At 46.7% G+C, this 13612-nt stretch overlaps 1 protein-coding gene across 1 annotated transcript in view; it reads right to left on the reverse strand.

Moving 5' to 3' along the window:
* Positions 1–8982, reverse strand: part of T265_12987 (hypothetical protein) — a gene marked incomplete at both ends in the record, with an annotated part of 11589 nt that extends 2607 nt beyond the window's left edge. Inside the window, 4 exons of the mRNA XM_009166601.1 lie at positions 2072–2184; positions 6763–6850; positions 7811–8731; positions 8770–8982. Of these exons, the coding sequence (XP_009164865.1) occupies positions 2072–2184; positions 6763–6850; positions 7811–8731; positions 8770–8982 (1335 nt within the window). The remainder of the gene's footprint in view (positions 1–2071; positions 2185–6762; positions 6851–7810; positions 8732–8769) is intronic.
* Between the last annotated feature and the right edge of the window lie 4630 nt (positions 8983–13612).

Here is a 13612-nt window from a genome sequence, read left to right on the forward strand (position 1 = left end):
TATATATATATATATATATAATATCCAATGGATTGACGTTCGTCATACACGCAGGCAAACTGAGGTCTTGTATGAGAAAGTCGTGCTTAGCTGGTCACACTGTACTTTGATGACAATACAGTGCTGAATTTAATTGGTCTCCTTCCTGATACAATCCAGTGAGTGCACTTGAATGTTAGCCAGTCCGTCTATACCGGCAGCGCGCACTTAAATTCATGGGGGCCATGCCACGTTTCGACAGATTTGGTCAAACGTTACTGATCACGGCTGTTAGCCGAAGTTACCACGAAGGTGTTGTGGTGATCTCAGGTCAGATTCCACGAGATGATCAATGGTGTATGCGTTATTGCTGTCACACTCATGGTCACGTTAACACAGAGTGACGTGATCCGTGTGACGCAGTCAGTCCGGTTCGCCTACCCAGAAGCGGACATCCGTTGAGTGACAGCATATTGAAGATGCGGTATAAGGACCGTTTATCAAAACCCGTGGGTGGAGAAAGGTGAGAGTCCCGTTGTAACGAGGGATTTGCTGTCACCAGCATGTCGCCCAAGTCCCTTGCGAGACCACACCATAGTCCGTTTGGATTTGAAAGGTTTTGTATTCGTCATTTAATCCCTACTATGACAACGAAGTGCTCAGACAGACTCAGCGAATACACAATCTGGCCCGTAGTAAACACAAACACGTAGCTCACATTTAACCTGTAATGAGCTTTTGATCCAGAGATTGTCATTTTGGGAAACGATAAGGCCGTCGAATCTTCGACAAAGTATGAAAGAAGCGGACGTTTAACGTATCGTCTGCGGTGACACGGTGTTGTCCCTGTAATAATTCAGGTATCCTGATAGCGAGCCGTAGCAATCATACTTAACTCCACGGAGTATGGGAGTAAAAAACAAAAGGGAAGAGAGAAGCAAGTTTAGACGGTTTTCTCCAAAGTTCTCAAGCAACTAACCTGTAGAGCGTACAAAAGTCAGGAGCTGTGTGTTACGGAAAGAGAGCATTCTTGCTGCTGGTCAGTGGTTCCTACAGGATGTGCTCGATGGTATTCCGGGGATGGAAGTGTTTTGGGACGTTTACGAGAGTAGGCACTCACCGAACATTAACTGTCGGTGTAAGGAAATGAAGTTAAATTCCGGGCGCTGGCTGTGTGATATACTCACCAGGTAGGTGTGCTCCTGATCCTTTTGTGTTCGGCTGACGACCACAACATACGGTTGCAATGGTGCCAGGCTGTCTTTTTGGGGACGTGACCACCTCAGACTCAAACCAACGTAGAACTGCCTCGTCTGGCTTTTCTGTAGTAGTAGTAGAGTAGTGTTTAACTAAATTAGTATTGTACAGCAGCGGTCTGCATAGGTATTGCTGCAGCTCTCCAGCTTGTACATTAGACGGGTGCACATCACCTGGCAGTCGATCATGGATACTACTGGAGCCGGGGGATTAAACCTGCAGACACTCGGCAACCAGGTGTTACCAGTCATCATACCCTGGTCTGCAATAAAGCTCATAGAACTTGGTCCGGTTCACAGAAATTGCGTTTCTTTATCATGTCTCCCTCTGAAGAATCCACCTGAAGGACAAGCCCAAGTACTCTGTTTCGAGTCTCTCCCAAGGGGAAACCAAGACAGACATGCTCCATTCAGCCAGTCAGACACAATCTCCCTTGAGACAGACTCCCACTTATGGTCAAATGAACCTGCTGTGTAATGCTCCCGAGATTGTGACAGCCATCTGTTACTCGCTTGAAGTGCACCAAATCGGTGTTCACTTGCGAGTGAGTGTTAAGACTGACACACCTAAGAACCACTTGTATTAACTACAGCATTCACATCCGCCCCGGAGCAACCTCACCTTGGTCACAGGCAATCACAGGTGTCCATCATACGATTGATCTCTTGGCAGAATTGCTAGTTGGTGTTCGAATGCTATCATCTCCAAAATGACTCGGACGGACGGGCACTGAGACCCAGCCGAAAGAAGCCGACCACTCGCTCAATTCGGCTCGCGCGGTAGTATCCCATACTGAAAATTCAGCAACCTTATGAGCATTGCATTACTAATATACATGTGTCGCTATGTATCGAATATCGTAGCGATTGAAAAATGAGGCGGCCTGGTGCAGCACATTCAGTTGCCTGGAAACGTCGCAAACGAGATTCAGCTGGGTTCCAGGTGAGTCTCTTGCAAAGCCAAATTGGTTTGCAAATGAGTGTATTTCGTTAAGATATAGTTCTGATTTATTGAAAGACATTCTATCCTCTTGTCCACCTAGGAGCTCGGATACAGCCATAGTAACGGGAGATTTTATTGCACATGTCGATCGTACCTCTGTTCGAAAAAGGCATCCGAACCGACAGTTCGAACAGCGAGGGTATAAGTCTAACGTCAGTCAGAACACATACTGTATAGATACGGATTAGATATGGATGCCTAATCTCGACATGCGACGCACAACTCCGAGCAGGATTTCGACCTGGTACAGGGTGCACTGGCCGTATCTTTACATTAAGTTACGCCCGAACAGGGCCACATATACCGTCGACCAACAATAACGGTTTCTCTCGACTTTCGAGACATACTCGTTGTGTGAATAGATGGGCTGTACTAAATATTCTTGACCAGAAAAGGTTACCACTGAGGATTGTAAACGTTCTTCGTGCCACTAATTCCTATACTTTCGGTTGGGGCGAGGTGTTCAATGAACTGTCGGAAAGCTTCCTCACGAATGTGTTCTTGAGAGTTGGCTCCTCTTGTTCAGTTTTGTTATCAGTTTTTTCTCATGAAGTGCACACTCCAGGGGATCACTAATCTAGGTGTCGAAATCACGTCAGGAGAGCGATTATGGACTTGGATTGCGCAGACGACATCGTTTTGCTGTCTGAGGATTACCTGTACGAAGCACTTTAACCAGAATATCAGAGGTGAACCCTTATTTCGGCATGCTTTTTGGGGCCAACGTGCAGACTTACTTCAACATTTCCTATCCCCTTGTGCGACTGAAACTCCATAACGAAGAGCTTCATTTTGTTGACTGGTTCACTTATCTCCCAAACTGCATAAGCCGTACTCACACTGCGACAGATCAAGATAATACGCAGATACTCAAAGTATGAACAGCACTCGCCAAATCACGTAATTCATGGCGCCAGAGCAGAATTTCCCTGAAGCTAAAGTGCTGTATGTGCAAGGCGACTGTAAGAGCAGTCCTACCGTGCGGTTGTTGGACTTGGCCTCCTCCAACTGAGGACCTTGGGATTCATCAGGTGTTTGGTCACCGGTGTTTCCTAGCATGTCAAGAGTTAGGTGAGTGCAACACGAAAGGGTCTGTAATTGGTACTGGGAAAAGAATACGATTCACTAGAGCAGCATATCAAACTTATCAGGTTGTGATTGAAACATATTAAACATGCACAACCCCGTCTATACAATGAAACCTTGTTCTCTATTCCGACCGATTGTTGGCGAAAGGTACGCGGTGTGCAGACCGTGACATGGTAATTAAAATGAAAGCGACTGCTGGCAAACTGAGTGCCGTGGGGTCTTCGTGCCCCCCTAATTAGCGTTCGGGTGATCTTGCTTGATGGTGGTTAGGATCCCTATAGGAAATGGCACGCAACTGACCACAGTGGCACGTATACTGTCCTTTCCTAGCCGGACTACTTAGGTGAAGCTCGCCTGTCGTCGCACGCGTTGTCAAAGGGAGCTGGTTCGATACAGCTGATGACGCCTTACTCCGACAATATACTCAGATGTGCTTATTTTAAAGTTGTCCAAAGGTGTAGACACCTGATTCCGGTTCGCTTTCCCTAATGAAACTGGGCTTCATCGCACTAAGTCCATAAACCTCCATATTCTTTCCACTGTTCACTGGGACGTTCTTCCCTTATCGTGGCATGGCAGTCAAGCAGAAGTATTTAATAATGGTGTATTGCTGTCATTAATGATGATGACTAGTTGCATAGACTGGCACTTTGTATCTTAGGCTTAATCATGCCAAAAAGACCTAAGGGAAGCAGCCAAAACAAGCGAGTTCCCATACTGCGAGCGATTGTATAACTAAGTGACCGAGAAAAGTGTGATGTTACGTTGGACCGAAGTACCGAGGTACCAAGATGTCCCTCAATGTGACCAACCTCCTTGGCGATGGAGATTACGTTAGAGAAGGTCAACTTCAAAATCAGCATACTGACCACCCAACGACTGGTCGTGATCACCGGGGAAAGATCCAACAAGGTCAAAAAGAAACTAGACATCATCAATAATCTGATGCAACCACAAGTCTACTGTGCGCAGCAACATCAGGATTGCCATCTGTCCTTTACTCCTTGCACCTTTGAGCTCGACTGGCCCTCCACAACAAAGTGGGTCAGACTGTTAGGACATTGGCTTCTAACAAGATCCACCACACAACGCTGCCTCGTCGTTAGGCTTTCAAGCAGAAAGCTCAGGTTGAGATAGCATAAAGAAACATTTTTCAGCCCAGGTAACGGAGACGTATAGTATGTCCTTACAGTTTCTTGTGTACTGATCCCTTTCAAAGGTACCTCATAATGCCACAGTCAAACGTCAGTGGATCAGTTATTTAACATAGACCTAGCCAATGTCACGCCTACGGCGCTTCCTGCTAAAAGTACTCTGATGAATAGAAAAGAACATGCTTATTTCGCGTACTTCAGCACCTGCAATATGGAATCAGCCAGTAGGTACCTCTTAGACCTTACTCACCCTTAATGACTATCGTGAATTCTCAACCGACATCTTGTAATATGGTGTTCACCGAACACAAGTGGGTCATGGACTGATGGCGATCCGCTACAAGGAGAGAGCAGTCGTTAAAGATTGTCTTCCCCCCAGCAATTACCTGAGGTGACTTGAATGACTTCTTCGGATCCGTTTATCCTTATACTATCGAAATTTCGCGGAGCGAAGGCACTTTTACGCGATTAAAGGGACCGATCCAGCGTCACTTGCGAATATCACCCAACAGAAAGCCAGCAAAGGACTAAACAAAAGTGCTAGCTAGGCAGTCCAGCTGAGCGACGGTAAGCTCTCCGTGGTTAGCGCCATGCCCCGCAGGGCTTTCAACCACGCCCCAGGAGGGTCACGTGGACCCCACCCAGGAATACACAGCACTCAAATAGATAGTGGTCGCTTTCATTCCACGCTGCAGCGTCAGGGCATGACCTTCGCGAAACTTTCACTAACAGGGATTGGGAGAGGAAAAAGATGTCTTCTTCAGTAGACGTGGGTCAGGCATTTTGAATACATAGCCAAAGCAATTGCTGCTCAACCGGATTCGTGGTACTCGCTACGAATCTTCAGTACGTACATGGTGGTAGCCAGTTGTTAAACTAAAGAGACATCGGTGATCAAACATCCTAAGATGTTTGAGGTCCGCAGTAGAGATGTAGTCCACCGCGGCTACTGAATCAGCTTAAGTTCGTAATCGATAGCGTCCAGATAGAAAATGTGTTGTAGACTCCATTAGCGCAAATAGATCTTGCATTTGAGGTTCGTGATACATCAAATAACTGTCGATTAAGTGTCAAGAGTACGCGCCCGGGCAGCTTGATTAGCTTCGGAGTTCGCGCATCAAAAGTCCCGATAAAATATACGTGAGCATTGAGAAGCGGCAGACATGAGCGATCGCATATTGATAGTAGCTTCTTCGGATGAAAGACTGTCGTGCCACTGGCTGCTACTGGAGGGGAAGAGAGTTGGATTAATACTGAGGTAATTTATATGTCAACAGCAGCTCGCTTTTCATTACCAACCCCAATGTGTTCATCTAATAAGGCGACGTGGCTGATGGCACAACGCCACGGCCGACGTGGCATTCGAAGTTCATGATCAGGGTGCTCAACAGAGGACTGACTCAAAAGTCTGACTGCAAGGCACTAGTAGTTGGCGTGAAACCACCCGAGTGATGAAACACCTATGAAACATGTCACCACAAATGTCCTACTCACCCACTCAACTACCCCCAAGCCGGAGAAGACCGTGTCAGGCTGATCTGCGAACGTCTCGCGGACTACCTACCATACCTCAACAGGCAACAGAAGTGCACAATTCGCCACACCACGGTAAGCTCGTCTATCCGTGACGGAGCATCCTTTCTAATTCACGTCTTATCTTCGTTATTCATACGCTGACAGAGTAATTCCCACCTACCTACCTGCGTGATCTATATGTTCCTGCAGCGTCCTCTTACAAATATTGGTTATCCGGATGATGTCGTCCTAATTGGATGTATCCTTACAGTTGATGATTTCAATGACTAAACTGTACAGGTTGGCATGCATCTCACATCTGCAAGACTGGGTGGAGCCAAACCCAGAATTTATGATTGCAAAGGAGCCAACCGATATGGTAGACGAATACGTTTACTTAAGCAGCTGCTTCAGCACGATAGAAGATTAAAAAAACACGATCAGAGCAGGGAAAGTCATGGTGAGTTTCTTTCAAACTACGGAGTCTTTGGCGTCGATGCGACATCAGCTTGGCTGCCAAGCTTAGAATCTACAGCGCTACAGCGCATCCCGTACTGGTAAGCAGCTCAGGAACCAACCACTTCGAGCAGTAGACGTTACAACACCTTTCGTGCTTGACCACCTAGGTATCTGAAACAATTCTAAAATTTGGTGACGACACAGAATCAGTAATTCTGAGGTACATTTAGTGGTTTTTTAGAAAGCACTTATTAGATAGCTAAGCCTATTGCACAACAGATCGAATTCCTGGAGGAGCTAATCTCACTTGCATTTTGGTCGATGAAGGTCAGAAAACTGCATGATAAGGCATGAAGACCATAATCAGCAAACTCAATCACGCTGACAACTGCCGTCTGCGACGGTAAGAAAGCGGAGTTAATACATATCAATGAATAAAAGGAAGAACAAGCGTGGTCCGATTGCTCAGCCGGTGGCACTCAAGCATCCAATCTACTCCCCGGATTCGTAGCTAATCCCTCCTGACCCCCGCATTCGTGATAAGAAGTTCGCGTAACACCACCACTACCACTGTCCGACTCACAATAAAAAAGTCAGCCATCGCCTCCGAAGCGTGGCTCCAGGTACATCCCCAACATAATTGGCGAATGAAACGGTGCCCGTCAGGACCAACGTATAAACCATAAAGAAAATGGAGGCGTAACGATGCGGGAGGAAACGTAGCAAAATTTTGTAAGCTACAGAAAGCGCGAGTTTGCTCTAAGGTTATTCAAATAAGTAGGAGCTATATTTCAGGAGAGCACCAATTGGTGGTGGAAAGGGCAATCGCATTTGAATCGAATCGCGATTTGTCTAAACCAGCTTATTCGAAACAAAATGTGATATGACTTCTCTACGACGGTCCCATCCACATGTGCAAGGGATGGAAACCACACCACCTGCGGCTATCGCCTATGAGTTTAGATAGCCAACATGTTCCTTACGCAGTCGTACTGAAATGTTTGTGGTTGTGTAAGAAGTTCATATTTGTTACGGGATATACAGCTATATAACAGAACGGCACTCAAGGGTATTTTACCGTGCCCCCTCCTCGGCTGCGTTACGTTTTTTCCATGAAACGTACTCCCGTAAAGTTTATCAAAATGGAAACAAAACTGGCTAGAAAGGAAGGTTATGTTGTCAAATAAGCAGAGGGTATCGGAAAAGTTCCAGTTACAATAATGCCTAATGCAAATAATGGCGCAAAAGCAATTTATCACATTCAATTGTCAAGGGCATGCGAAACTATTTACAGCGGACCACACCCAACAAGACGGTTGTCTTCAGGTGTAACTGAATTCGGTATGTGGTCCCACCAAATCAGGAAGCTTGGTGTACTGTGCCGTGTCTGTATTAACAGATAGAGGAGTAAAAGTGTAGGGAGAAAAATTAGTGCCTGGATAATTGGTAGCAGCTGAGAGGGGTCGATAGGCTTCATCCGCACGGTAGCCGGGGCCGAGTGGATAGGTGGATGCGAGGATGGGGTTGATACCAGGATACGCTGAACCATGTAGGCGAGGAAAAATGGATAGGTCGTTTGCCATACAGTTGGCCTCACCACAGACGTTGTGGTCGTACATATTATTGTTCACACCATACGGATGCTGCTTTTGGTGAACAGAATCAAATTTATGTACAGTTGGTGATCTGAGTGATTGCCTTCTCGAGGTAACGTCATCCGGATAGGACTCGTTTGAATGAGTAAAATCGGTGTGAGAATCAATGAAGCTAGACCAGGGTCGACCGGTCGGGCAGGAGTAGATGGAAGGCGGCACAGTAGAAGAATCGTGTTGAGTGGTGGGCAGATCATAGCTCAAGAGTCGGTTGGGGGTAAATTGGTGATCTGCATACATTCCAAAAGAATATGTCGCAGAATTCGAGTGAAAAGAATCAGAGTAGTTTGAAACACCAGTCCACGACTTGCTATCACGGACCTTTGGAGCAAGATAACTGTCCGGCGGATGACTGGTGTTTCTAGATGGCGCTTGAAGAGATGCTGGCGAAGATGGCCCAGATTGCTCAGCGTACGTGGGGGGCGGAAAAATTGGCTCGTTGGTATGGTTGTGATGATAGACGTTTTCACCGAAGAGGAAAGGGACATGCTCTCTTCCACCATGTTGTAACACACAAGGCGCATCCATTTGGTCAGGTCGACAACTATATCTGGATTTGTCGGTGTAGGGAAAATAGCTGGATGTTGGATTTGCCGAATCGTTGCAACGGCTCTGTTTGGGCACCTTAAAGAGAAAACTTACAGAGAGTGAAAAAGACTTACTGTTGGATGAGAAATTCTGGGTTTTGCTGTTCGCTTAGTCTTCTTCAACTTCTTCTCACTTTCCGCCAAATGAGTAATAAGTGAATTCATGACGTCCCGACTACGTGTTTCATAACTTTTGTTCGAAACTGAATGCCTCTTCAAAGCCAGCTCATGATGGCTCTGTAGTGTGTTCAAACGCCGCTGGAAGCGGTAAACCTGTGCGGATGCCATATTGGAAGCCGGCCTGGTATGCGACAAAGCAGGGACAAGGACTAAAAAGGAACCGAAGGAGTGCCTATTAGCATCGCTGTGCAGAACCGGAATGTAATGGTCAAGATCAAATGAGGTGAAATGAGTACGCGTGCATTTGGAATATAGTGCTAACCAAACCCATAAAAATAGGCGGCCCGATTGATCAGGTTCGACGGGATAGCCCTTCTCACCCTCCTTCCCAGACTGAGGCATAACCGAACGCCACTAGAAAACTTAGTGACTGCATTCCAGGCCTGTTGTAGTCCAGACATACCAAGGGCCATGAGACAATGAAATGAAAATAGAGGAACTGATAAACCGGTGAATAAAGTGCAGCCGAATGTCTCAACATGGAGAAAGGACATCCAGATAATGGTTAAGCTCATAGCCCTGTTATTCTTCCAAGAAAGGTGAGAGTGATTGCAACAGCCACGCTTGTTCTGGCACCTGGGGTGAGAACACCGAATTGCAATGAATGAGTGATTTGGACTCTAGATTGAGGGCAAGATGTGAACCGAAGATGCATGCTACACTATTAAACTCCATCAACTGTTTTGAAGACCCCAACTGAGAATCCTGGCCTGCAAATCACGTTGACCACCTGCTTAACAGTGTTTAGCTGCTTACGATAGGTAGCGATACGTCAGGGAGTGAGGTACACATTAGAGGCAATAGGTCTGATGCACTATTGCCGTTAGCTGCACTACATAGCCATAGCTACCACGGACAGTACCTATCCGTTTGTTTTTCGCCATCTTGGGAATCGACAAAGCAACTGAGTTGATTGATAAAGGTTTTCAAGCTTTGTTGCGAGGTCATGGACTGAGCGTCCGTGAGTCATCTGCATCCGATACACGGTTGGGTGAAGATGGCACTGCGAAGGGAAAGGCTCTCTGACATACAAAGCACATAGCCCCACAAGCAAGTGATCCTTGCCAGTCGGTCGCAGGAGAGTGAACGTTCCCAAAATCCATCTGGTGTACCTTAGCATTAAGATTTTTTCTCATCAGACCTGTGCAATGCTTCGGAGACACCGGCGAACAAACACAATTTTCGGAGGTCTGCATATGACAGCCACAGCTCTAATCAATAAAACAGGACAGATTGGACGGCAGGATTGTGTACTCTACTCTTGACGGTCAAATTGGCGTCAAATAGGCGGAATAGACGTCGGATGTTGGCAAAGGCTGTCCTGGCGTTCTCACTTTGGGAGGTGATTTCATTCTTCGTCAGTCTGCCGAATTGTGCAGTTGTCCCGATGGACGAACTGACTTACGACATCCACGGTTTATCTGAAATCCCATCCAGTCTTGCAGTAACTCTATACTTTTCAGGGGTAAAAGGTATGCTGAACGGTGCTATAGGATAATTTAAGCCCGGTAAGGTATTTTTCATCTTCAAAAGGTGTGGTGCAAGAAGAGTGATTTAGACAGCGAGTGAAAACCCCGGGAGTACTTCGATTTTCAGAACAGGCAAGAAGATTATAAAAGCTAATGGATAAGGTACCGTTTCCGGACCACTAGGTGCGGTTGAACTTTGTCACAGATAAGTCTGCGTCCAAGTAAATCAAATTCAATTCAATGTATCAGCCAGAACCCGTGTGCCAAAGGTACACTGGTTTCAGCTGTTACAGTTTCTATCACCGAAAACGGGAAAGTGGAACATACAACCAAGCCTTGGAGGCGAAGGCATGTTCAGTTTGTTCGAAAATTGGGTAGCTACGCATTGAAGACAATAGCCTTGATGCAAGAGCGCCACTGACTGAGCGATTGGGCCATTTCTGCCAATGTCATTAACCACTAGTGATTTGAGTCCCGGGGTCCACATCCAGGGAGGCGGCAGTTGCCCACCCGACTAAGTTTACTGGTTAGCGTCTTCGTACTTCGTTGCCAGGTAATACATTGTTCACCCCTCGGTCGCGTCCACTCAGCACAGGGGTGGGAAAAAGAGCTCTGTGAGGTAGACGGTCAAGCACTGGGTGACCGAAGTGTACGGTTTTTGGGGCCTAACGTTTCTAACCTGTCCTTCCTCAGTAGAATACAGCATCTCTGTTTCCATAAATATGAACATGCTGGTCACCTTGGGGAAACTCCCTACTGGCTTTACACTTCTATCGCAGAGGACATAGGCAGTGAAGCATCGGCGTTGAACACTGATGTCATTTCGTCCATGATGATGATGGCCAGACACTGGAAAAGTAAAGGGCGAGAAATCCGGGTTCGTCTCGAGTGGTTTGAGGGGTGTGACACTTCTGGGGGCTTGTGTACGTGTTTCGGAGACACAAGGTACACTGATAAAAAAGAGGACATGGCTCGAGCTTGGGGCACCTATTGCCCAGTTTGACACAAGGTACGGACATGGAAATTAGCAATGTGGAACTGGCTACTTGAATTTAGAAAGGGTTAATTTCGATTTATTTTACTGCGCATAGGTTTAAAGATGGGACAACAGACTCCACTACTCCACAGATTTCGTGCAAGGCAGAGGATGTATAGCCATTTGTGGGTTCTGCCAAAGTGTGGGTGTTACGCAGATTACCGTGCGATGTGGGTTCTGCTCTGATCAGTCTCGATAAAGGCAGCACATGTCCAAACAAAAGCGAGACCGGTGCTGGACTGTTGAAAAGTTTTCAGCAACCTTGAGGGGTGCCTCAACAGAACGCTTTTCTTGGGCCGGGGCAATCAGGAAGTATCATTCACCCTTGCACTCCTTTGTTCACCGGCTCTCCACCACATCCCTTCCTACGCGTCAAATGATGCAGTGGGAATTGTGAATTATTTTAACTAGCAGAACATATTTGCCGGACAATGTGGTGTGCGATTCACACCTGCGAGGATCTACGCGATGCACAAGACCGCGAGGAATCGAACTTAAACGTCACGGTTCCAGACGGATCAATCAAGGTGGTAGATAAATTTGTTCACCTGAGAAGCTGTACAGGTCCCAGTGACGCGAGGCTAATTGTTGGGTCATAAAGAACAGGGCAGTGTTTGTTAACCTCCAAGACAAGCATGATGCCAGTCCATCCGTTAAGGACGGAGTATATACTTCGACGGCGTGATTCATACCGTTTTAAGAATCTATAATAAATAATCAAAATTATTCAATTGTAACGCCCTTTCGGTACCTAGCTGCCATACCACTCGAAGGGGCACGGCAATTGAGATACTGTGACGTTTCACAAGCCTAGGAGCAGTTGCTATGCTGAGGCTGCGAGCGAAGCACGGAATTCCCCCTCAGTAATTTTGTGCCGTAAGCAGTGCGTTCCTGAGGTATCCCAAGCCAGAAGCGCGTTCTTCATGTGTTTGACCATCTGTGTCTCGTGAGCACCAGCGGTTCCGGTGGGAACAGCGGATTAACAATACCGATATAGGCAAGATGGTCTTAGGAAGAAGGGGATCTCCCACGATGGATGAATTACTCATGCTTCGTAAGTTATGCGGATAGGGTATGTACCTCGTATGTCAGAGGACCGACTGCCACACAGAAGCAATCTGGCCAACTTTGTACAGAGTGAAAACGACCGAGGTACGAACAGCACATGACCTAGCGACGAGGTATGTAGGTACTAACCGGTGGACTCAGTAGAGTTGACGACTGCAGCCTCCATGGATGGTGGACCCTGGACGCAAATCATCAGTGGTTAGTGACACTGCAGACATGACTCAATCACTCAATCAGGGCACTCGGTCACCAAAGCTGTCGTCCTCAATATGTTATCCTTTTCATGATCAGAGATAGCGACACAAGCGCTGACACTAACAATTCACTCCTGTACAACCATAAAGATCATTTATTGTGTTTGAAGACTTCAAGTGGAAAAAAATAAAAAGCTGATGAGGGAATGACCTACCACAAGCATTCTGAGGTGGCAATATTTTGGGAGACCCAATCAGACAGTCCAAGAGAAAATGACAGCAAGAACACTACTGGCACCCAGCAGCCACCGTTTCTTGCAATTTCTTCAGTCAAATGTACGCGGGGGCTAGGAAGGCGGATCGCATACGCAACTTTTGCGCTTGCTGCATTTTGTCCCTACCAGACGTTCACTACTTTTACTGTAAACAAATGCGTCAAGGGCTGGATTTGAGTTTCTAAGTGAGCATACAGCTTGAAAGACAGAGTCATAACATGAAAAAGGAATCTGAACAAACGTCGGTGATAACGAAGTTCATCTGCACAGCACTGGACGATTTTTAGCCACTCCCTTCCCTCCATCACCTCCTTTATCACACCTTCATGTATTCCATCTTCTAACCTACTCTAATCCGATTTGGATTACCTCTCCGCAGATCCCAGTGATAGCACTGGACGGTTTGTCCTTCATGCATCGCACTCAGCTGCAGTACTGTGTTCAACTTCAGTAACAACCCTGAATACCTCCAGGTCCCTTTGCAAACTCAGAAAAACGATTTAATTAACTGCCTTTAACGTTCGCACACTGAAACAGGCAGGACAACAAAGGGTCCTTGCTCAGAGGCTGGATCCACCTTGTATGACGTATACTCTCTTCCAGAAACAAGAATACGGGGAGCAAGTAGTGTAATTGACCTGAATGTCCTCTCGCTCTCTTTCAGGTCCCGGGCTGCGAACCTCTGATGATGTGGAG

Source organism: Opisthorchis viverrini (genome assembly GCF_000715545.1).
Source record: "Opisthorchis viverrini unplaced genomic scaffold opera_v5_28, whole genome shotgun sequence".
NCBI classification, from domain to species: domain Eukaryota; kingdom Metazoa; phylum Platyhelminthes; class Trematoda; order Opisthorchiida; family Opisthorchiidae; genus Opisthorchis; species Opisthorchis viverrini.